At 53.9% G+C, this 24,283-nt stretch overlaps 2 protein-coding genes across 3 annotated transcripts in view; one reads left to right on the forward strand and one right to left on the reverse strand.

Annotated features, from left to right (window-relative positions):
- Positions 1–454: 454 nt before the first annotated feature.
- LOC138099984 (interferon-induced protein with tetratricopeptide repeats 1-like) lies at positions 455–6,887 on the reverse strand. Of its 2 annotated transcripts, XM_068997634.1 has the most exons (3): positions 6,758–6,887; positions 3,271–3,430; positions 455–2,457 (listed from the first exon to the last, which is right to left on the reverse strand). In XM_068997634.1, the coding sequence occupies exons 2-3, from the start codon at positions 3,273–3,275 to the stop codon at positions 1,107–1,109; spliced, it is 1,356 nt and encodes a 451-aa protein (XP_068853735.1). In that variant the 5' UTR covers positions 3,276–3,430; positions 6,758–6,887; the 3' UTR covers positions 455–1,106. The 2 variants fall into 2 exon arrangements, with proteins under 2 accessions (XP_068853735.1, XP_068853734.1); XM_068997633.1 differs by lacking the exons at positions 3,271–3,430; positions 6,758–6,887 and adding an exon at positions 2,770–3,251.
- An 11,648-nt stretch (positions 6,888–18,535) lies between these two features.
- Positions 18,536–24,283, forward strand: part of HDAC7 (histone deacetylase 7) — a 55,885-nt gene continuing 50,137 nt past the window's right edge. Inside the window, exon 1 of the mRNA XM_068997707.1 lies at positions 18,536–18,668. Coding sequence (XP_068853808.1) covers positions 18,650–18,668 — 19 coding nt within the window. The 5' untranslated portion in view covers positions 18,536–18,649. The remainder of the gene's footprint in view (positions 18,669–24,283) is intronic.

Below are 24,283 nucleotides of genomic sequence, written 5' to 3' on the forward strand. Positions count from 1 at the left end.
TCTGGGGTTCTCAGACACACCAGATGTGCATGAGAGGGGCACTAAGGTGTGTTCTCTATGGGCACGCTTGGTCCTTTCCCGGAGCATCTTCTCCCAGACTAGGTCCTTGCCTGTTCCTCATTGGAGCAGAAACAAGGTCACTGTCAGTGGGACCTGCTGAGGGACATCTGCCCTGGTCTCTGTGGCACTGCTCTGTGGGGACAGGTAGGGTTTGGAGACACCCAAGGAAGCCACCCCCACTCAGGTCCTGCTGGGCACAAAGGTGACCCTGGCAGTGCCTGGGGATGTGACTGGGGAGCAGGGATCCAGGCGGGATGTACAAGGACACGGCAGAGGAAGGGCCTGGGGGGATGGAGGGTGAGAACCGTGAGGAGAGGGCAGATCTTTGGTATTCTATGGTCTGGATGCTTCAGGCTGCAAGAAGACACCAACAAGGAGAAATCACACTGAAATATTTATTGATCAAAGAATGTTAAAAGCCTCACTTTGAGACTCCAGAACCAGGGATGAAAATGTCATTCCTAGCAGAAACCATTGCAAGAAAGCTCCTAGCTTATGCCCAGGCAGGGGCAGGGATGCATGTGCTTCTGAAATTACTGCAGATCAAATCTCTCCTGTGGGCTCCTTAATCAGCAGCATGTGATGCATTTGCACAGGCCAGTGACCATCTGTGTCCTATACAGAAAGGCTTCACCCTCGTCATGATTCTTCAGTGATCTTATGGAGGAATCCACCTCCTGGTTCGTTACAAATGGTAGAATTCTTATAACTGACGAGTTGATTTCTCACACTGCCCTAATCAGCATTCAGTTCTGATCAACAGCAGCTCCAGGGGAGAGCCACGGGTCCACGCCTGCAGAAGATTGTGCTCAGACCCTGTATGCCAAATTCTTCACCCTTGTTTTCATTCCCTCTGGCAGAAGCAGGACACAGCAGCGTGTGTAAGCTTTGGGCACTTGGTTACCCACGGGTGGGCCTGGGTTTGATGGATGAGCAATGGGACGATGCGAGGAGCTGACAGAACTATTATGTCCACGTGAGGGATGGGCTTGCTGTGCAGAGAAGGACGGTCCTTTTGGCCTTCTAGCCTTGGAAAAAGCCATGCCCTACTCTCTGATGGGGCTGGGGCTCTCCCCATCATCTAAACTGAGTGCAGCAAGTTCCGTAGGCAGGTGCCAGTCAGCCTCGTTGAGGAAGCGGAGGATGGCCTCGGCGGCGGCGGCGTCCCCATTGCGCTGGTAGAGCTGAGCCACCTTTCTCAGTTTGCGGTCACATTCCCTCCTCTGGTTTGTCTGCACGGAAATGCTGTAACCAGCCATGAACTTGGCTTTTGCCATATCCAGGGATCTCTTCCGGTAGAGGAAAAACTTTCCCCAGTGGAGATTCAGGGCTTGACGGCACCTGAGGCTTAGGGTGTTGATTTTCTCCTGCAGCTCCTTGTACATCTCTTCTTCCTGTGCTGGGTCTCTTTCACCAATGAACTCTGCCAACTGCAGCTTGACAAGTGTAAGGTCAAGGTCTGGACGTTTCTGAAGTATTTGCTGGAGGTCCTTGATGGCTGCATCCAGTATATTATTCTTGTCTTCCTGCTTTGCTTCAAGCCACTGTTGCTTGTAGCACTTGGCCAAGGCCTGGTAGAGAAGGTGGTAACCTGGGTCCTGCTGCAGGGCTCGCTGCAGGATCTCAAAGGCTCGCTCTGTCGACTGTGGCATCCAGAACAAAGCTGATGATTTGAGGACCTCGGGGTCAGAGCTTTTCTCTGCACATTCTTCAATCAAGCCAATTGATTTTTCCCTATCTAACTGTTCAAGTAGCTTGGCCAAATATATTTTGGCTCTGTAGTTATTTGGCTGCTCGTGGACAATTCTTTCCAACTCGATTATGGCTTCACTTGCAATATCAGGCTGCCGGAAGAAAACACAGGAGGAATAAAGAGCCATTCCAAGCCCGGCACGGAAAGATCTGTTCTCTGGTTCAAGCATCAAGGCCACGTCGAAGCACTCCCTTGCCCGTTCCCCGTTCCGGGCTCTGATAGCCAGGAGGGACCAGCCTTTCTGGGCCTGGATGTCCGGGATCAGCCGCACATCCCAAGGAGTTGGGCAGAGCTGCTGAATTCGTTCCAGGCAGCTTTCAGCCTCCTGATAGGAGGCCTGAAGGTAGTAAATCCATGCATAATTCCCGTAGATAATCAAAGAGCCAGCAGTAGATGCCGGCTGCTCCTCTTCCCTGTTGCGCTCCTCAGCAGCTCTGAGGCTTCGCAGAGCTTCCGTGCTCTGGTTGTTCAGCTGGTGCAGGTAGGCCTGGAGCCCCAGGAGGGCCACCTGGTTCTGGTGGGCCGTGTGTTTGAGCTCAACATCCAACTTCTGCAGGATATGTGGAGGATTGAAAGAGCTGACACCCATTTTCCAGGTGAAGTGACACTGAAGGGCATCCAACTTCTCTTTCAGCTGCTCCTTGCTATGAACAGGAAATGGTGAGTTAAGGAAGGGTGGGGACCCCAGGGAGAGCAGAAAAGAGGAAGGGAGGTGGAGGAGGGGGCTGTCTCTAGTTGCTCAACACATCCCTTGCACTCAGGCTACTAAAGAACCTGCAAATTGTTCAAATCAGCCCATTTCTCAGGGAACTATGTGTGAGCCTTCCCTTTGGAGAACAGCAAGCCAGCAATGAAGTCACCAGTGCCTGGAGCCAGGGCTGCTCTCTTACCTAAGACAAAGGCCTTGGGATAGACTGCAAAAAGGGAGAGTAGAGCCAGCCCCACCCACACTTCACCTTCTGTGGGGAGGAAGCAGGGGTTGTGTCCTCAGCTGAAGGATGAGGAAAAGGCACAACAAAGAGCCCAACAAGGTCATGAAAATGTTGGAGTGGAGTATCTCTTCCACGAAGAAAGGCTGAGAGAGCTGAGACTCTTCAGCCCAGAGAAGAGAAGGCTCAGAGGAATCATAGAGCTGTAGAAATACCTGAAGGGAGGGTGCAAAGAAGTGTCAGGCTCTTTTAGTGGTGCCCAGGGCACAAACAAGCTTAGGAAGCTCCATCTGGACATCAGGAAACTTAACTGAGAAGAGAGTCCTTGCACAGTTTTCCTGGAAGGGTTGTGGAGTCTCCATCCTCAGACTCCAAAGCTGTCTGGGTGCCTTGGACAAGGCGACCTTCAGAGGACCTTTCCAGCCTTAACCAAGGTGAGATTCTGAGCCAGGATGTTGTGCTGAGCCTTCTCCCCCCCACGCCCCGTCGCTGTGGGAGCTGTGACAAGAACGGATGCTGTGCACTCACCTCATTTTTGCTGCGGGCGTCGCGTCACTGTTGAGGGACGATGGCTCGGCTGCACCTCTTCCACACTGCAGCAGACCCTGGCTAGGACAGTCTGTAACCTATGGACTGAGCCTTAAATAGGGATGTTCTCTCCTGCGTGGAGTCTGACTAAACCACTGGTCTAGGATGAAACGAAAATGAAAGTGCTTAAACCAAAAAGAAACTATCCCCTCCTTGTCCCTGAAGTTATCACCTTCTGTTCATAAAATGACACTGGGATCTGGGTAGCTAAGATAGGGAACCCTGTGCTCAGAGCAGCAGGGTCTGAACTCCCTGCTAGAGTCCTTCTTGCTGCTGAAAAGGACTTTGGTGTTACAGCTCTTAGGAAGCAGCTGGTGTAAGATGATGGAGGATGCCGGGCTGCAGAAAGGAAATGCAACACCACCCTTATCAGTGAGGAGCCAAAGGCTCCATGTGGCTCTGCAGCACCTTGTCCCCAAGGCTCGTCTGGATCTGCCCTGGCAGCTTTGCTGAAGTTTCTCTCTTTGCCTGTAACAGCACCTGCCCCGCAAAAAGGGGATGGGAATTGCACTTGCACAGTTTTGTGTGAGGTGCAGCAGTGTCCCTGGGGTAAATCCCAAGTCCTTCCTTAAGGAGCAGGAGCTGCCGGCACAGCGCAGGATGCTGAGCTTGGGATGGCCCCAGGGGTATTCATGACTCACCAGGAATCCACTGCTGCCCATCGAGGTTTGGGCAGGTGACAGAAACCAGTGAAGTGACAGAAAAAAACAGAGGTAAAATGCAGGACACATGGTTTATGGTTTATGGTTTATCTGGGTGTAACGGGGGATTGCAGCCCTGGGAAGAAAGATTCCAGTGGAGAGAGTAGCAAAAAATACATTTTAAAAAAGTAGCCTCAAGTAGACTCTAAACAGAGATGGAAGAAGCCACCAGCCTTAGAATCCACTCCTCCCAGCAAAAAAGAAAAAACCTATCACTATGTCCCCCTCAGGATGCTGATGAGTCACTGCAGCAGTGCAAAGGAAGGAGGAGAATTTACTGCTGGAAGAGCAGGGTAGATGCTTTTATCTTCTGTGCTTATTTTTTTCCGTTGCTGACAACCTTTAATAGAAAATGAGTAATTTGGCTCTGAGTGCTAGCACTGCTGGATGAACAATGAGTGATTGCTCTATCTTGATTAGGCTGAAGCATTAATTAGACAACCAATAACGTCTAATTCTTGAATCCTCACATCAGCATCTTCTTTCAGCATCTTTCTGTACATTTGGGCTCGACCAGGCTGCTTCTCTCTTGCCAGTGGTGGCCAGGATGTGGCTGGGCGAGTTGGGTGCTGGGCAGATGTTTTGGCTCCCTGGGCTGGGGCAGAAGGGGCAGGATGGAGGAGAAAATTCACTGCTCCAATCCCTCAGGCCTTGACAACAGTTCTTGGCTACTTCTGCTAATATTAGGGCTGGTTTGAGGATGATTACAGTTCTGTGCAACAGCTATTAATATCATACAAAGCTTGGATGGAAGTCAAAAATAACAGCAAATGAGAAAACTACCAACCAGCAGCCAAACAGGAAGTGCAAGCAAGGCTTGGTGTTGTGAAAGATAAATGGTGGGAAGGAAAAGCAAAAGAGCTGCAATGAGATGCAGAGGAAAAAAAAATACAAATATTTTTGTTAGTGGTTTGAAAACAGTCCTTGGCTTCAAAACATTCTGTTACATCAAATAATGCTGATCAAATTCTGAGCTGATTGAAAGGAAATCCTGGTTTATTTGTCCAGAAAAATACCTGTTTGTTATAAAGTTCCTTCAGCTGATTCTGGGCCACAATGAAGGGGCTCTGAACCACCAGAGTGAGCTGCACCATGGAGCAGGAAAGACAGAACCTGGGAATGCTCTTCTGGAAATGGTGCCTGCCACGCTGGGAAGCTTCAAGAAGCTCCATCTGAGTGGCAACGGCCAGAACTAAAAATACTTCGAGGTGTGGCCACAGAATTTCCCTGACAAAGTTCGAATCCTGGCTGAACATCTGAGTTCTTTCTCTGCTAATTGTGTCTAACTTCCTTAACTGGAATTCAGGTACAGGTGAGGCTTCCACGAGTAAGAAGGCAGGAAATAAAAAGGTGTTTTCAGAGTTTCTATTGCACCTTTTCAGCTCCCCTTGGCTCTGCTCCCCCTGGCTGTGCTGCTCCCGGTGCTGCCCTTGGGTGCACTCGCTGCTCTGCTCTGGGTGTACAAACCTCTCCAGGGAAAGAAGGTGGCAAAAGCAGACTTTAAACACTCTCTTGGTCCTTGCACAGAGGTGTTAATTCATGGCTTTGTACAAATCCCTGGCCAAACGGCTGGGGTCTCCACCTGCTTGGAAAGCTGAGGAGAGAATCCTTCACTGTGATGGTGCTGAGGCCCTGGCACGGGTCACCCAGAGAAACTGGGGCTGCCCCTGGATCCCTGGAAGTGTCTAAGGCCAGGCTGGACATTGGGGCTTGGAGCAGCCTGGGACAGTGGGAGGTTGGAAGGTGGAACCATGGCAGGGGCGTGGAACTGGATGATTTTTTAGGTCCCTTCCAATGCAAACCATTCTGTGCCCTCGGTATTTTTGATGAGACCGAAACAGGTAATGTTTCTCCTAGAAAAGGGCTTATGAACTTCAGAGATGCCCGTTTTCCCCTCCTGGCCGTCCCCCGACCCTCCCGAGCACAGGCGGTGCTGCAGGACTCGGTGCCAGCAGATGGCAGAGGCTTTCCACGGATGATGCTGCTCGGGTGTTGCAGCGCCGTTTTCTCCCCGGCCTGTGGAGAAGAGCGATGCTTTTGCACCGCTTTTAGATTTCTGCCTCGCAGCTGGATGATTTTTTAACAATATTCCTACCCCCGCCCCTTTATTTGGATGAATACGTCTATATTTGGGAAAGTGGTGGGTTCCCATGGGCGAAAACAGGGAGGGAAAGCAGAGCGGGACCTTAGAGAGCGTCTGCTGCCTGGGGAGGGTGATCATCCTTCTCACAACTGAGCGGAGCACGGCCCAAGGAAAGGACTGGGCAGCGTTTAAAATGAAAAAGGAAACTTTTAAAATATAATAGATACAGAAACTGTGAGACCAACGTTGTTGCCTCAGCCCCGTATTTGCCCTCCTTGGTTCCAAACGCTTTGGATGTGCAGCGAGGAACAGCCTCTGTGCACACCCTGGTCCTTCCTCACCCTGATGGTGGCACTGGCATCTCCTGATTCCTCCAGATAGAGGCGGCCTGGACTTTCAGCCTTGCCCATACCTGAGTGCTGGGTGCCACATAACCACCAGAGCCTGGGTTTGCTGCCGTGGGGTGACGCAGGGAGCTCTGGCTGGAGCTGGCAGGGAACAGCTGCGCTCCATACACTCCCCGTTCCCCCCAAACTGGCCAGGGGATGCTTATGAGACTCTCCCAAAACCTGCAGCCAGAGCTGGGCAGCCGCTCAAGCAGAAACTGAGCTGTTGTGCATTTCAAAACCTTAGCCTCGCATACCTGCCCGAAGCGCCTTTCTCTCCTGAATTAATCCATCTCCAAGAACGTGAGGCTTTGCCTGCCTGTTTACAGCTTGCCGAGGCAATGAGGTCACTGCAAAGGCTCGATCAACACGAGAGGAGCGATTCCAGCGAGCAGAGCGCAGATGATAGCGAGGGGTTCAGTTAACTGTCCTCAGCCCCAGCCCCGGCTCCTCGCCATCCCCACACAGCGAGGGTGTGTCTGGAAGGTCTGGAAGACACCGAGATACCAACGGGAGGGCAGCTTATCTCCGAGAGCAAAGCCTTCCCTGCTATCAGCACCCCGAGAGACACTCAACTGTCTTCCAACTGCTCTGATGGGGCGATAAGCCCGGAACATTTGCTGCTCAGCCAGGCTGGGAAGCCCCAGAGCTGATCTGGGGCAGGGAGAGCAGCAACACCCTGGTCACGAGCTCTGGGAGAGGCTGGGATGTTGGGAGTTCTTAACTCTCCCTTTTGATCCACAGTGGGGAGAATGGCTGTTGTTTACTCCAGAAATGACCCATGAGGCGGTGACCAGCCCCAGCAGGAGAGGGTAGAGAGAATCCATGGGATTTTCAGTGCTGTTAACAAATGAAAGCCAGAGTACAAAATCAGATCCTCTGATTCCAGCAGCTGGCCCAAAGGGGGACGTGGCCCTACAATCGTGGCATAAAAGTAATGAAAAATTGCGGTGTTCAGATTTGGATAAGATTCAGCAGCACTGGTTCTCACTGGTAATTAATGGAGGAGTTTCTGTGTGTGGAAGGAATCAGTGGATCTCAGTCGTTCTCCAGACAAGAAGCGGATGGAGGGTAATGCCAAGAAGGCTGAAATGTGTCAAAACTTCAAAGGGTGAGGTGAGATGAGGATTATAATTGACAGAGGAGAGAAATTTCAATATAGTAAGGGGAAAAACAGGGTAGAGCTGCACTAGAATTCATTGTACACTGTCAGGTGATTTGGGCAATTCACTCAGAAGGTGCCAGAAAGACAAGAAGGAAACTTTCACTAACCCAGAGAGGATGAAAGATGGTCAAGGAAAAATGCCCAAGGTTTCTCTTAAAACAGAGGCTGAAGATGAGAGAATTATTTGGTGTTGGGATCTGGGAGAGCGGCGGAACAAGCACTTGAAGGCGTTGTTTGTCAGCACCAAAGAGAATGAGAAACTACAATGGCAATTGGGCGAGATCCAACCATCCCAAGCAAAGATAATTTAGCTAATTTACATCCACAGTGATGTTCTGAGCGCCGTGCTCCCAGAAGAGGCTGTAAATACATAAAGTTTTATGGCTTTTGATAGTGTTCCACATGGCCCATGAGAAAGCTAAAGAAACGCTTCGGATAAAATCACTCCAGAGCGCATCCAAGACTGCGACAAGCCCTGCACAGAGGAGAATCACCCGTGGTCTCCTGGCAGAGCAGAGGGGGAGAAGTAAAGTATGGTTTTGAGAGGTTAAAGAATTGGATTGGGAATGGTGAAACAGGTCCTGGATTGGGCAGGAGAATATTTCCTTCTCGCCTCTGTTGATGGAGGCTTCTGTAGATAGTTTGGGAAGGAAGATAATTTTAATTGCCATGAAATAAATAATTGCTCCCCCAACCAGGGATGGAGCAGAGAGATCCTGAAAAATCCCTGCTCCCTCAAATGATGTGTTTCTCTTGGGCTGTTGCTCTCCGAAATGGCAGCGCTCCCTTCTGAGAAGGATTTTATCCTTTGCCAAAGTCCCAAACAAGAGGTTACATGATGTGATTTCCTGTGCGAGCAGGACCGGCTTTGACGACCCACTGAACCTCTCGGCCTTGAAGGTTGAAGTTTGTTTTCTTGAGCTTTAGTTTGGCACCAATCCAGCCAAGTCTTTGTGTCCCAACTTTTATCTAAACACACGCACAAAGAAGAGGGAGAATAAAAACATGCAGTGTCTTCTAGAAAGAGAAAACAAACTCTCTCTCTCTCCCTCTAATTCTGAGTCTTCCTCCATCAGCTTTCGGGAAACGAAGTGACAGAGGTGAGTTGTTTTCTATAAACTATAATTACTGCCAGTGAGATGAGAGCTCCCTGCTCACTCCTCTGTCAAGCAGAGCTGGAGGTGGCCATTTCTCACCCAGGCACGTCTAACAGCCTCATCCATTCTTTTCTTGTGGCTTCTCCTCCTCTTTTTCAGCTCAGAGCACCTGAAGCCCTGAGAAGGCTGGCGGAGCCTTCCTGAGTGGTTTATTTTTAGCAGCAAGAGCACGCTCCAGGCTCTGGGGAATGCTGTGAGTGGTGCAGAAACACTTGAAAACACCAAACTCCCCCTTTTCCACACAAGTGAGCTCTTAAACCTGCCCAGACTTTCTAGTGGCTTAATCCAGTCCTTGTGATCATATTTCATTTGACGGGATTTTATTTGATGTTTCAGTCTCGAGATGTTTCTCCCCACTTAAATGTTTATCGAGTCCCTCGCCTCCCTCTCTCTGAAGCTCCAAAATCCTGAAACCTCTTGCCCTGAGGGGCTTGGACGAGTCCCGTGGCACCAGCTGACTTTGGCCCCGTGGCCGCTGACCCCGTGAAAGCAGAGCCCCTGATTGCTTTCCCAGACGCCGTTCCTGGGGAGCAGCTCCCCGGCCCCTCGCACAGGAGGCATTTCATCGTTTCATCCGGAGCTGGAACACAGCAGCCAAGCAGAATTTCCTCTGAGCTGCAGATAAGCAGATTCTGGTGATAGGGAGGCCCTGCTCAAGCAGCCCCCGGGCTCCCAGCTTTGAGAACAGCCTCGAGGGCCGAAGGGGAAGGAAGTGCTTAATCCTGTGGACATAGGACATGAAGAGAAAAACAACACCCAGAGATGCACCAGCCTTAAACTGCGCCTTAAACTGAGCCTTAAACAGCGCCCTGAGCTGCCCGGGGTGGGCATCCCAAAGCAGCCACGGAGCTGCACCCAAATGTTTTCTAAGCCCGTGTTTGGTGAGAATTCCTCAGAAATTGGCAACGAAGAGTCAACTCCTTGAGCAGGAAGCCTCGATCAGCCGTGGAGGAAGCGGATCACGTATTGAAAAATCAAGTTGTCTTTGTGAACAACATGAATGATCAGATTACAGAAAGCAAATCCCTGCAAAAAAAAACCCAACCAATTCCAGGCTCTTCAGTGAGAGCTGCAGAGCACGGCTCACTCAGTGCTGAGCCGTGAAACGTGTCAGGGCATGCATAGCATCACTTCTTAGAAATCACAGCTCTTCTCAGCATCAGCAGAATTTAAAAATATCATAATTTCCACTTCCAGAGACCAGAGAGAAATGGCACCCGGCGCTGCATGAGTGTTATCGGAAAGATGGAGCGGGATAACAAAGCTGTGGTCAAACCCAGCAGAAGATACTTTAGTCAGACTGGTTCTTGTAAGAAAATCTTTGAAAAATTGATAACAAATCAAGCCCAGCACGAACCAGCCAAGGACTCCTGGAGAAGAGCTCCCTAATTTCAGGCAGATCCGTCTGCACTCCAGCGACAAGAACTAATGGAGAGCAGAGAAACATGGGCCAGAAGTTACACCGTGGTTGTAAATGCACAGATTGGAGGGAAAAAACATGATCCGAGGGGCTCCTTCCTGCTTTCCAGGGACAGAGGAGAGACTGAGTGTGAAAAATCCTCGTTTTGGGGCCACCTCCCAGAGTAGCCGATGGCTGGGCCGAATATCCAGGAACAGACCTGGTCCCAGAGAGCCAGAACAGGATGATGATCTGCTGCTCAGGGACCTCGAATCCCAGCTCCTGCTGTGTCCTGATAGCTCCTGGTGGGATGGGAGCAGGATGGGGCCTGCCCAGCCCGGAGGGTCCCGGTGATGGGTGCGTCACCCCAGCAGAGGTGACAGAGGGACACCTCCGGCCCCATCCCGGGAAAGGTGGGACAGATGCTCTGCCCACACCTTCCCACCTTCCAGGAGCTGCCTCCAGATGGTGCTCCAGGCGGTTTTCTGGGATTGGAAAGGATCTGATTGTCTCACAGATGGCTTTTCTGGGCAGGTCTTTGCTTAATAGTAACGGAGGAGGGTGAACCGTGCTCGGGAGCCTTCAGCTGCCTCGGCCAAGCCCTTCCTTGCTGTGAGCAGCTCCTCGTTCCCAGCTCATGCACTGGGAGCCCCCGAGGTCTGCCGGGAATGAGTCACAAACAAGGTCCCTGTAGGAAAGGAGAACTATGGATTCATAGCCTTGACCGTTCTGGGTAGGAAAGGTTTATTTGTCCAGCTTGCTTTATAAATAACCCAGAAAGCAGCAGCTTTGTTTTCACAGTCTCAGACTCAGGAACCCCATCCAAGGCTTGGTCCAGGCCCTGGGAGTCCTGGCCAGGGAGAGCAGCCCCTGGGCGTTTGTTTAATGAGTCACAGTAGGCAAAACTCCCTGCAAGATAAGACCAAGGATGGGGGTCAGCGACTCTGCGGCGTGGCAGTGCTGTGGGGACAGCACTGAGGGCACCCCTGCTCCTGCTGGCCCTGGGATCTCACCAGTTATCCTCCATCCCTTCTGGGGGTCCCACAGGGCCTCCTCATGCTGCGACTGAGTCTTGCTATGTTGGATCTTGAACGAGGAAAAAGAGTTAAAAGGAAGCTGGAGCAATTTAGTGGAGAAGGGAAAGATTCGAGGTCAAAGAGCAAAATGTTCCCGGAGGGATTCATGCAGGGGACCTGTGGAGTCACCACCCAGGTGACTCTAGGGAGAAACTGAAACCCTGAGAGGAAAATTAACCCTGTACAGGCAAGGGTTAACCCTGGCATTCTAAATCTGTCAGCTGGGACAGTCTTGTAGCAGTCCTGTTTTACAGGGATGAGGCATCAGGGATGTTATACCGGGAAAAGTCGTTGCTGGCCGGGCTGGGGGGAGGCCTGGCTTCCCTGCAGGATGCCCTTGCGGAGTCAGGCAGAGATGCCACAGCCAGAGGGGAGCCAGGCCTCTTCCTGACTGCTGTCCCACAGAAGGCTCCTTGCTGCTCCCATTCCCAGCCCTGGAAATACGAGAATCCCTCCTGTCCCCGTGCAAGTGCTGTGGGGACAGGGAATGGTGTCAGGGAAGAGCTGCTTTTTATCACGTGGGGTGGTTTCAGTCCCTCCATCACACAGCGTTCTTCTCCCTTCGGCAGGGCAGGAACAGCTCCAGCTGCTTTTTTAATTCCAGGAGTGCCGGAAAGGGGCAAAGACACTTTTTACACCAATGCTAAGGCCGAGAAACCGTGGGATGTGTCAGGGATGGGCTGGGCAGCCCTGGCCCAGCACCTGAGCCCGGCACGGTCTGACAGGAGACTGCGCAGGGCAGCTGATGAGCCTCGAAACCCTGCCAGCCTCAGGCACAGAGAACTTTGCACAGTGAGTGGAGAAAAGGCGGGGGGCGAATAGAAAGGCCGTGCTCAGCACTTCGGGGACGTTCGGCCTCTTTCTCCCTCTGCAAAGGGCCCTTCCCCAGGCGGCTTCGCCTCCCTCAGCCTGATTTGCAGAGCACTCAGGATTCCAACAAATCTGTAAAACTGGATACTTCCCTCGCCCAACCCACTCTTCCTTCAGCCCTTATCTGCCCTTACCTGTCTCCACTAGGTCGCTTTAAAAGTCCCAGACACTTCCTTCCTTTGTTTGTCTTGGCCTGAAAGAGAAATGTCTTGTGTGTCAAAGGTTTAGTGCAAATTCCTGTCCAAGCTCTTTACTACCTCTGGCCTCAGTAAATCAAACTTCTTCTCCCATCTGGGGATTTGCACAGTGAATCAGATTCTCTCCCCAGATTCTCCCTCTCCTGCCTGCACACGGGATTGAGATGGAGCAGCAAAACAAGGGCTTAAATCCCTACAGGCTGCTGCAAATTTGGGATGGAAAAGAAGTTCTGGGTTTCAAACGTGTTTGCACAGAGCCAGAGTTTCTCAAGGGCTGTGCCACTGTCCCAGCTCTCCTTTCTCTTTAGGAAAACCACCTGGGCTTAGAGACCCAAAGCAGGACATGGAGGTCCTGGCTAGAGATGGGCAGGAGGCACAGCCTTGCTGAGCTCTGCCTGGACCCAGAGGAAGAATTTCTCCATGGAAAGGGTGCTCAGGCCTTGGAAGGTGCTGCCCAGGGAGGTTTGGAGTCCCCATCCCTGGAGATGCCCAAGGAATGACTGGAGGTGGGACTCAGTGCTCTGGGCTGGGTGACAAGGTGGGGACTCGATGATCCTGCAGAGCTTTTCCAGCCTCAGGGATTCTGCGATCCTGTGACTGCAGCGCTCTTTCCCCAGGGCCCACGGAGGGAGACTGACAGCTCCTGCCACCCTGGAAGAGTGAAAATGATGGTGAGCCTGAGACAATCCGCCTTCTACATAGGGAATCTGCCCTCCCATTTCCATCCCAGACCTCTGCCCGTGTCTGGCTGAAAAGCAGAACAAGGACCTGTCCCTGGGAGGAGCATTCGGAGGCAGCAGGTGCAGACCCGGAGCGTGGGGCCGAGTTCGATGGTGGCAGGGAGGGCTGGGCTGGGCTGCCACAAGCCGACCACGCAGGCGGTGCTTCAGTTGGGAGCCCCTTCCTTTGCAGATGAGCACCTTGATGTCAGCTCCCCTCTGCTCCTCCCGGCGCGGTGCGGTCGCTGCACACCTGACTGCGGCGGGGCCTGGGGCCGGCAGCTGCCGAAACCACAGCCCGGGGGAAGCCAGCTCCCTCTGCCTCGCTGAGAGCAGCCTGTGCTGCATGAAAACAAACCCAGCCGGGCTGTTCTCACCCAAAACTCGCCGGGCAAACAGGAAGCTGCGAGCAAGGGTGGAAGGGCAAGGGTGCAGGCTGGTGGGTAACACCAGGAACGGACCCCAGACTCCACCTGCGGATGCTTTCCAGGTCAACACCCAGGTTCAGCTGGCCGGCTGGTGCACTGGCATCCGTATCCAAGGCAGGGGATGAGCTGGGCCCTGGCATTGCCTCCAGACGAAACGTTAAACTGCTGCAGCACCTGCTGGAGCCGTGGCTCAGGTGCCAGCACTGCCGTTAGAACCAGGCAGGAAAACTGGTGAGGAGCCAAGAGATGGGGGCCAGCCCTGGGTCTCCTCCATACCAGTGCCACTCTCCCTGGTATCAGGCCTCCAGAGTAGGTCACACTCCCTTTCCTCCCCTACAATACTCCTTCCACCTCTGAACTCCTCCAGCAACGTGGAATAAGTCACAGAATCCCACAATGGTTTGGATTGGAGGGCACTTCAAGCTGCCCTCATTCCACTTCCCTGCCACAGACAGGGACAACCCCACCAGGCCGGGATGCTCCAAGCCCCTTCACCTCTCCTGGTTTACCCCTCTTTGGCAGCTCCAAAACGAACCACGATGGGGAAGAGCAGCCTCTCCCGCTGCTCTGTGCCAGGACCTGTGGCTGGAGGGGACAGGAAGAGGACACTGATCTCAAGCAAGGCACCTCTGTGGTTTTCCACCTCTGTTTTTCCATCCCAGTCCTGTCCTGCACTCCCTCAGAGAATGTTCAGAGGGTTTCACCACCACTCTTCTAAGCTTTCCATTACTGAAATTCCCAGAAGCAGCACTGCAGCTCCCTCGGCTCAGCACCTGCCTGTTGGTGACATTTAATCCATCTCTGGTGATTTGGGTCTGTCACAAAGGCACGGCAGGACGTTGTTGATGGCAATGTGAGAGCAAACAGCCGCTTTTGTGGGTATCCCTGCTGAGTCCAGCCTGAGATGCTCCTGGCCCTGGCACTCACAGGCCTCACAGGCTGTGACAGGAGCCAAGAGCCACCACAGGACACAGAGGGGATGACGGATTACAAAAGTGACCGGGAAATTTCTCATACATTTCCTGCAAATTTTGAAGTCAGGCCTCCCTGTATGACACCTCATCCCTCCTCTTCACAGCTGCTTCTCATTTCCCAACCGTAGTGGTCCTGTTTTGTTAGGTTTTTTTAATTGTTTTTTTTAATAAATCATTTTTTTGGGAAGGTGGGGGGGGCTGTGTTTAACAGCTGCACACAATTCTGCCCTGGCCATGCCTGCACCCATCACTATATATAGCCTCAGACAGGCCAAACAAATGAGCAGGGCTGGGGTTAATAATCATAAAATGGAGTTTGGCTGTCTCTGAACTGTGATTTACTGGGACCGAGGCCAGGCAAGATCCTCCTCACGCCCTCGCTGCAGAGTCGTCCGCAGGGACCGGCCCCTTCAAAAGAGGAGAAATGATTTGAAATGCCTTTTCTCCAGCCTGAAACTCAAGATGGGAAATGGTTCAAGCAGATCTGCTGGTGGGGTGAGGTCTCCAGGGTGGTGCTGGTGTGATGTGGAGCAGCACTGTGGGTGTTGGTGATGCCTCCCCCATCCTCAGAAGCTCAGAGCTGGGAGAACGGTGAATTTAACCTGGCCGTGCTCCCCTCTGGGGCTCGTGGTGGCTGCCAGTGGGAACATCCCCCCAGGAATCCGGGGTTGCTCTTGGGCAATGAGTGCATCCCACCGGGAAGGTCTCTGGGGTCACAGGAGTGAGGGGCACGGACATTTCATATCCAAAACGTTCTCAGTGTTTGTCACGTGGACAGAGAACTGGGGACAGCTGAGGCCTTGCCTGGCCTCAGGGGCACCGAGTCCCCGTGGGGGTCGATATCTCCGTTCCCTGCACAACCCCAGCACTGGTGTGAAGAACCTGCAGAGCACAGCTGGGGCTCAGGTCGTGCCCTAATTGCCAACAAAGAGGCTGAGCCGGGCTGCTGCGTTCAGAGCCTAAAACACGGGCACGAGGCAGGGCTCTGTTTGTGGGTCTGGGGCACCCCAGTTCTGCTCCTTGGGTGCACTGAACACCCTCCCTGCAGGGCTGTGAGGAGGCCACGGTGCCACACGTGTGGCGTTGCCACCTTTGCCCCAGACGTGGGGCACCAGCACCTGTGACGCGCTCTCCAAGTGACCTCCTGCTCTCTCGGGTCCTCGGGGTATTTTTAGCCGCCGTTTCTCGCAGCCATAACTCTTCTCCTCCCGCAGAAACAAACCTGCTCCTTCCCTGCCTTCTATGGAGAGGCAGCTCCCCTTTGGTGCCTCGGGCGTCTGCTGCTCGTGCTGCTGCTCCTCCAGCCACGGCTGCTCTGCTTTGTGTCTGAGGGCACTGCTGGCAGTTCCCTTCTCTCTCGGGCAGGGAGGGGATCTCGGGGGATGTGGGAGCAGGATTGTGGCTGCTGGGAGCGAAGATGGGGCTCTTGTCAGTGCGTCAGGGCAGGTGGGATGGGTGTGACTGGGCTTGGGACCCAGCAGCACAACCAGCTTGGGCTGGAAGGGAGGAGGTCCTGAAGGAGACAAAGTCACCGGGCTTTTCAGCAAAGCTCAAACTGTTACCCAAAGGTTTTCCAAAATCCATCTGCCCCTTTACGCTCCTAAACACCATCTGGGACCTGCTCTGGCCTCGCTGGTGGCAGAAAGAGCAGCCTGGATTTTCCAGCATATGAACAGGACCCTGCTCATCGCAGAAGGGTTTGGGTTGGAAGGGACCTGGAGGCCCCTCCAGTCCCACCCCCTGCCATGGGCAGGGACACCTTCACCTTCCCAGGTGAGCTCTTCTGGTCTCTTCACCTTTGAAACACAAAGATTTTAATCTTCCACCCTCTTTCTTCCTCCTGGGAGGCTTTGGTCAGTCATCTTAATTAGCCAGGACTGCCTCACTTCCTCAGGTCTGGAAATGTCTCTTTGTTAAACAGGGCAGTGTCTCTTATCTCCTCCTGGCCTTTGAGCAGCTCTGCTTTTGGCAGTTCCTGCCTGTCCTTACACCTAACATGCAAATGACGCAAAGATCCAACTAGGCAAAAGTTTGTAGCTCATTATAGGACCTGGCTCAGCCCTGGAGCAGGAGTGACCCTGTCCTGGGCACTCAGTCCTGCCTGGCTGGTGGCCAAACTCCCTCCCCAGCACATCTTGCCCACGGCCGATGCCTTTCCCCTCACATCTTTCCCTGTGATCTTTCTTTTATCTCTTTTTTTTTTTTTTTTTTTTTTTTTTGCTGTTTCAGAATACCAGGTTCTTTTATCTGAGAAGAGCGTCAGAAAAATCCCGTGAACAATTTTTTTCACCCGCGGGACTTCTCCAGGGCTGGCATCACTTGGCTTTTAGAGGTGGGAGAAGGATGACCGCGGTCCTTCTTTTCCACTGCCATTGTTCCCATTGGCATGAAAGGATAATTAGTGCTCGGGCTGGAAATTGCCAGGACAGGTTTTCTGTGATCCTGCAATCCAGGAGCGGGGCGGGGAGCCCAGCTCCTCTCTGGGGAGAGTTTGTGCGCTCTCCGCACAAAGCGGGGCAGCCTCAGCGGAAGAGGTGGAGTCCGTCCCTTTGGAAGGCTCCTGGGAGGATCCTCCTGGCCGCCGGAGATTTTCCTTCCCTCGGACAGAGGCAAAACCTGAAGCCAGTCCCACGTTAGGCCAGCTGCTGTTGTTGGACAGGGCTCGGGGTGAGGCAGGAAGAGATCACTGTCTCCTCCAGGAGCTGAACCCCGAAGGTGAAGGCTACGCCCTTGGGAAGGTTCTGGGGGTGGGAATTCCAGGTGGAAGGAGCCACCTCCTGAAAAGGCTCAGGCTTGCAAGCACTGAAGGACAGTCCCTCGGTGTTCCCCCCACTCTCCTGCTTTCCTTCTTCACTCATCATCCTCGTGAGCTCTTCCAGGCTGTGCTCCCGCCGTGGCAGCGAAGCTCAGGGCTGCAGAGCTGTTGAGCCGTGGCCCCAGGTGCCGGCAGATCCAGCGGATGATGCTGTCCCTGTCCCTCAGCATTTGTGCAGAGCCAGAGCAGACGCTGCTGGAAGAAGTTGGGCTCAGGAAGTCGCTGTCTTGGGTGGAAGTTCCCATCTCAGGCCAAACCTAAGGGCTGTCAGATGAGGAAACGGCGCTTTTCTCACCCCAAAATCCCAACGCTCGTGTCTGGGAAGTTGTGCTTCAGGAGCTGAGCTCTGTCCCTGGCTGTGCCCTGGGATGGGGCTTGGAGCAACCCGATTTAGTGGAAGGAGTCCCTGCCCATGGCAGGGGTGGAACAAGACAAGCTTTAAGGTCCCTTTCAACCCAAACCATTCTGGGATTTAGTGTCTGTACATTTTTACTTCTCTCTGGCCCTCATTTCCCACCTGCTCTCTCAGACTGCCCCGTTTCCCTTCGTTTCTCACTAAACAGCACAATTTCCCTTCCCACTGGGCCCGGGAGCGCTGGGTTAATGCCACCGTCATCGGGTGTCAGCGCTGCACAACCACTTAACCCTCTCCGGGATAGGAAAAACAAAAGGAAGAAGAGGAAGAACCGAGTTCTGTGCCGGTGACACTTTCTCCCGGCCAACAAACAAAAGTTTTACGAGCTGAACCCTCTGGATGCTGCATTCCAGCTTGGTAACATTTCGGTAACACATTGCAAACGTTTGACTCATAGAAACTTGGACGGCTGCAGCCGGGGGAGGGGGAAGAGCGTCACATTCCCATTCCCGGGCAGGGTTTGGTTGTCGGATTTTATTTTTTTTTTTTCTTTTTTTAAGAACTGAAACTTCTCTCTGTTTAATGAAAAAAAAAAGTGTTTGAGCCTGACGACTTCCACCGGTGCTCGCATTGTGTTTGGGAGTGAGGGGCTGGGGGGGAGGGCTCCGCTGCCAAGGGAGGGACCCGGGGCAGCTGAACTCGCTTTTCTTCTGCAAGTTTTTTTCTACTTTTTTTTTTTTTTTCCTCCCTCTGTGTTCCCAGGGCAGGGTTGGCTTTCTAGGTTTGATAAAGCATTTCCTTCCATTGTCATTCTATACGGCCTCTGGGCCCTGCGCTCAGTCCCTCCCCTTTGCCGTCCCCTCTCTTTCTCTCTCTCTCTCTCTCTCTCTCTTCCTGAACTTTAGTGAATCTTGAGATATAAAGAAAGCAGCTGCCTCCCTTAAGCACAGCTTGAACAATGAGACCTCCTCTCCAAGGGCTTTAACTCCTCTGGATGCAAGGACAAAGCCGGGGTGAGTAGCCTGCTGGTGGCTCTGCCGGTCCCCGCATCTGCGGCGCGGCCGTTCCCGGTGTCCGCTCGCGGCCGCTCCCGCAGCGCCGGCTCCTCTCCCTGTCCCCGGCTCCGGAGGGATCAGGTAGAGCAGGAGCAGATGCTGCGAGTGTAAAATCCCCCCAAACCCAACCACCACCACCCGAGGAAGTGCTGGCGCTGTCCCCGTGGACGCTGTCCCCATGGATGCCGTTCCCATCGAACGCGTGCTGGAGAAGGCTTTGCCACCCAGCCGCGTCCCTGGATTTGGGTCACCACAGGCTCCCCGCCGTGTCAGACCGGGCAAAACCTGGCTCTGGCCAAGGTGGGAGGAATCCTGACCTCAAAGGCAAAGGAAAACAAACATGATGCAATCAGGCGTGACTGAGCTGAGCTGCGGGAGGAAGATCTTCCCCGCGGCTTCGGGGCTGCGCAGTCCCGGGGATGCTGGAGTGGAATTTGGGATGGCGCTGGGGGGGAAACACCTCGGGCTGCGTCGTGCGGGTGCAGGAGGAGGGCAGAGGCGCAGCGTGCGCCGTGTGAGCGCTGTCTGGGCTCTGGCTTTGCCCCAGGGATCTGCTTGGATCGTCTCATGCACAAAAAGCAGGAGGCGAAACCCGGGACGCCTCGGCAGCAGCCTGGCGCGTGCTAATTAAGGGGGATTTGGGACAAGTGGTGAAGCTGCTGCTGGATGTGCATCTCCCAGGACGGGATCCCTCCCTTTACCCTCCCAGGAAACCGTAACTGGTTCGCACGGGAGCCTGTGGAGCGCCGGTGGATCAAAGAGCCGGAGTGGGATGAGCCCCAGGCTGAGGAGTGGATTTCACGCAGCCAAACACAGCCCAGATGTTGTTATTTGGTGGCCCCCGTGTCTCGGCGTCCCCCCGCCTTTGAGTCTCTCCTCTTCATCCCGCGCGTCCCCAGTGCCTGCTGTCTGTGATAAAACACGGGATCCTGGGCCTCGTAAACAGGGAATGATCAAACAAGGCATAAAAGAACATTTTTATTGCTCGTTAGGCCTTCACTAAGACCGTCTGGGGCTCTGTGTCGGTTCAGGTAGCTGCTGGAGCACGGCGTGTTCTTGTGGTATGAATCTAAAAATTCTCCTGTGTTCTGCAGCACAAAGCTGCTCAAAACACGGCTGGAAGTTCTTTAGGAGACCTGCAGAGCTCGTGGTTTGTGCAAAGTCACTTAGAGAGCCTGTGCAGTCTGTTGTGGGGAAACTCGGAGTAGGTTTGATAGAGTTTTGGGTTTTTCCCTCCATAAAATCCCATTTCTGCTCTACCTGGGGTGTTTTCCTTCCGTCCCAGTGAGGCTGTGTTTGTTTGTGTCTCTTGCTCTTGATCTCTACTAAATCCAGCAATTTTGGTCATTCTCTGGTATCTCTGACAACGGAGAGGGAGTTGTGGGATTTAAGGTGTGTGACAGGTTGACCTTAAATCCCATGGACTGAGCCGAAGGACGTGGATAAAATTGGGCTCTAAAGTAGCAGAATGAGGGGGGTGCAATGAGCGTGTCCAGGTTTGACACTGAATAGAGCTCAGGTCCACGGCTGGAGGAACCCCCAAAACGGCTGTGCTCCCTCTGGGATGGGCATTTCTCCAGCAGGTAGAAATGTGGATGAAACCTTCAGACTTAATGAAGCTTTTTCGAGGCAGAATTGTGTTCCCTCACTTTTCAGGAGGCAACGAGAACTTCACCACCACTGAAAGTCCCCCCACCTCTGTGCCCTGGTCCCCTCCTGGCAGCCTCCAGGAGCTCATCCGTGCTCCTGGCGCTTGCACAATGAGGAAATGGGCCAGCATTTCCATATTAGCCACCAACTTTCCAGGGATGTTGCAGGGATTTTCCAGCGAGGGGTGGAACAGCATCAGCCACGCTTGGATCCACCAGGCCACGGCTGAGGTGCTGCAGTGGGAAGGACCAGACATGGTTGGAAAAGCCTCAGATGAGAGTGTTCAGGGGGCAAACACCCACAGAGGCCTTTCCTGCAGCACAGGAGCTCTGGGTTCAAACCATGTCCTGGTGCTTGGACCTCGGGTGCTGTCCCTGCTGGGCTCCCATCCCTGGGAACACTCGGGGTCCCACTTGAGGGAGCTTCTTGGCATCTTGAAGGACTGCAGAGATTCTGTCACTCATCGTCCTTGGCTTTTCGGCCACATTCCCCTGGTGAAGCTGAGCTCGGGGTTGTCACATGCGGATGGGAAACTGGGGCAAAGCGCTTGGAAATGGCCACGTGGAGTTGGTGGCACACTGGGGTTGAGGTGATGGGAGGTGTCTGACCACCCTCATGGTGCCCAGGGATGGGAGGCAACAGCTGCCCAGCTGTGACATCAACAGCTGGACTCGATGGTCTTGGGGGCCTTTTCCAACCTAAACCATTCCATGACCTTATTTCCGTCTGCCCCTCGGTCTCTGTCTGCTGGACAGAAAGAGCCACGCTTCGTGTTTGCATCATCAGGAAGATGCACCTTAAAAAAATATTAATTAGGCTTGGCTAATTCATCAGGAAGTTTGCCTTCAAAGCAAATAAAACCAGCGAGCAGCCGTAGAGCCAGGAAACAGGTAAGGTTATTTATTGTCCCAACAAACCAGACGGGTGAGGCAACAAAAATCCCGTCTGAGCTCAGCATTCGCTGGTGGCTGCACCTGATGGTTCTCAGATCACCAGCAAGCTGCTTAATAATGAGGTTTTGTGTGGTGGCCACACAGAAAGACCCTCGTGGCCACACGCATTCCCCCATCCTTGGAACTGGCTGTCGGTGACTCTGGAATTGTTATTCCCTCGGTCTGGAGCTGGACCTGGTTCGCTGTTGTTTTGGCGCCTTTTAAATGCAAAACTCACGGGAGAAGAATTCCTTGTGCCTGTAAAACCCATCGTGGTACAAACCTACAGCAGAGCCAGGTGGGGTTTGAGGGGCTGCCCTTGCACCCCTGGATTGAGGGTGGAGCAGGAGGAGATGGAGCCTCGGGGTCACCAGGTCCCGCCTGGGGGATGGGGAGACGCAAACACAGTCCCAGGACAACCTCAGCTCTTTCATTTCTTCCTTTCTGTGCTCACTTCCATGCTGGGAGGGAAGTTTTTCCAGCCAGCCTGGCTTTGGAAAAGCCCAGAGCACTGGACATGTGGGGAATGAGCAATCCTGGAGCTTTGGGGCTCGGCCTGGGGGACCCCAAGCTGGATGGAGGGATGGACACTGGGAGGGATGGATGGATGGATGGATGGATGGATGGATGGATGGATGGATGGATGGATGGATGGATGGACGGACAGACAGATGTGTTCCTTCCCCAAACCCGAGAGCGGGACTCTCTTCCACATCCCTGGAGTGGCATCACAGCCCAGAAGTGCCCGGTCCCGCCTGCTTCCCGCGCAGCGAGGGGAAGGGCATGAAGGGCCTTTTCAAGGTTACAAGCCTCTTATTTTTGGACGCATTTCCCTGTGGCTGGAGCCGACCCAGGCTGGAGCTGTTGAAGTTTTCGGGCCTTTGTTTGTTTAATTGAAGTGCTGTTTGTTTTTGATCACGGGCATGAGATAGGCGCTTCCTCTGCAGGCAGGAAGCAGTGATTTCCTGTTCTGTCCCCGGCCAACTCTCACTGCGCAGGAAACCTCGCTCTGCTGAGTGGTCACTTTTTGTGCAACATTTTTGGAAGGTTTTACGCGGTGTTGTTTTGGTTTTTTTCTCTCTTTTTTTCCTTTTATTTTTTTCCCTTCCCCTGTGAGCGGCGCTGGTGGTGTTGTGTCCCTGTGGGAAGGACGTGTGGAGGGCCTGGAGTTGGCACTCAGCAGGCTGGGGGATGCTGTCTGATGAAAATGGGTCCATTTAGCCTCAGATCTTCTGGTTCTGTTGGGGTGCTCCTTGAAGTGAACGTTTTTGCTGGGTTTTTTCAGGGGAATGCTGCCCAGGAAGGAGTCAGGAATGTCCCAGGTCATTCAAACCACTTGCCTGATGTCACACGGAGACTCAGGGCAGGACAAGGACTTAAACCATACCTGGGTCACCCCTGCCAGCTTTACCTGCTTGTGTCCTTGCTGTGCTAGGAGGACCTTTAGGCAGAATTGGGGTTGTTCATCCTGGAGAAGAAAAAGCTTTAGGGTGACCTGACTGTTGTCTTCCAGTCCCTGAAGGAGCTGCAGGAAAGATGGAGAGAGACCATTTAAACAGGCCTGGAGTGCCAGGACAAGGGGGAATGGGTTTAAACTGCCAGAGGGCAGGGTTAGAGGGGATATTGGGAAGGAATTGTTCCCTGGGAGGGTGCTGAGGCCCTGGCACAGGGTGCCCAGAGCAGCTGGGGCTGCCCCTGGATCCCTGGCAGTGTCCAAGGCCAGGTTGGACACTGGGGCTTGGAGCAACCTGGGTCAGGGGAAGGTGTCCCTGCCCATGGCAGGGGTGGAACGGGATGGTTTTTAAGCTCCCTTCCACCCACGTGCCCAGGTCAGTCCCACAAACCATCAGAGACGAGTCAGGGATGGGATTCGAGCCGAGGGCTCACAGCCGTGCCGGTGTTTCTGGGGTGGAAGAGACGCTCAGGCTTTCCCCTCGAATCCCAAACAGGCGCAGCCGCGGCTCCTTGGCAGCGCGCAGCTCACGGGGATGTTGTTACCCAGCGTGTTCATCCCCCAGCAGCAAACCCAGACAGGCTCTCACTCAGCACCGTGCCCAGAGGTGAAGTGCTGCAGTATCAGATGGCTCCAGCCACAGGAAGCCCGGACAGACAGACGGACACTGCGGCACGAGAGCCGTGGGAGCCCCGGGGCAGCAGATGTGACCGTGAGCAGAAAGAACTGCTGTGCCCGAGGTTTTAATTATCTGGCTGCTGTAACGGGGGTCCCCCGTGGGGAGGGGGTTTGTAATGGCAAGAAGCAGCGGCTGCAGGAACAAAGCAGGAGGGGAAAGGCCGGGGAGGGGGAGCAGAGCCGCTCACAGCCCCGAATCCTGCGAACGCCCCTGCACGGAGAGGGGACGGTCAGCAGAGGAGATGGTCGGAGGCTTTAGCCAGAGTTGTGCAAGAGCAGCTGGCCGGGGCCTTTTGGCTGCTGGGGGTGCACAGAGGGAGGGCTGGGAGCTGGAGGAGGAGCAGGAGAGGGCAGGACGCTCTCAGCTGCAGCTGCTCCAGCCCCGGCGCAGTTGGGCCGCGACTTGTGCTCGAAGCCATCCAAGGAAAACTCTGCTTGGGCTGCTCTCATGCAGCCCCAGCCCTGTGCAAGCGTGTCCCCCAGCACCTCAGCCCCCTCTCCTGCCCCGCTCCTGGAGAGCTCTCCGTTCCCCAGGCCCCTCCGGATCATTGCACGTCGGTCGGTGACATCACCGCCGGTTGCCATGGAAAAGCCAGGCTGTCCAAAACACGACCCCTTGGCCTCATCCCATGTGTGTCAGGAAATGAAGGTTTTATAGCACATCTCTGCAATGGAGCAGAAACAGCCGGAGCAGGAACCGCAGCCCCGGCACCGGCAGAACCCCCCCGGTCACGGCTGCCTGGCCCGAGACTCCCTGGTGGGGAAACGGGGACCTGCTTCTTGGGGTTATGAGGCTGATTTATGTCTCCTGAGCTATTTCTGGTCTCTGAGCTTTCTGCTGTGGGCTGGAACACCCCGAG

This window comes from Aphelocoma coerulescens, chromosome 29 (assembly GCF_041296385.1).
Source record: "Aphelocoma coerulescens isolate FSJ_1873_10779 chromosome 29, UR_Acoe_1.0, whole genome shotgun sequence".
NCBI classification, from domain to species: domain Eukaryota; kingdom Metazoa; phylum Chordata; class Aves; order Passeriformes; family Corvidae; genus Aphelocoma; species Aphelocoma coerulescens.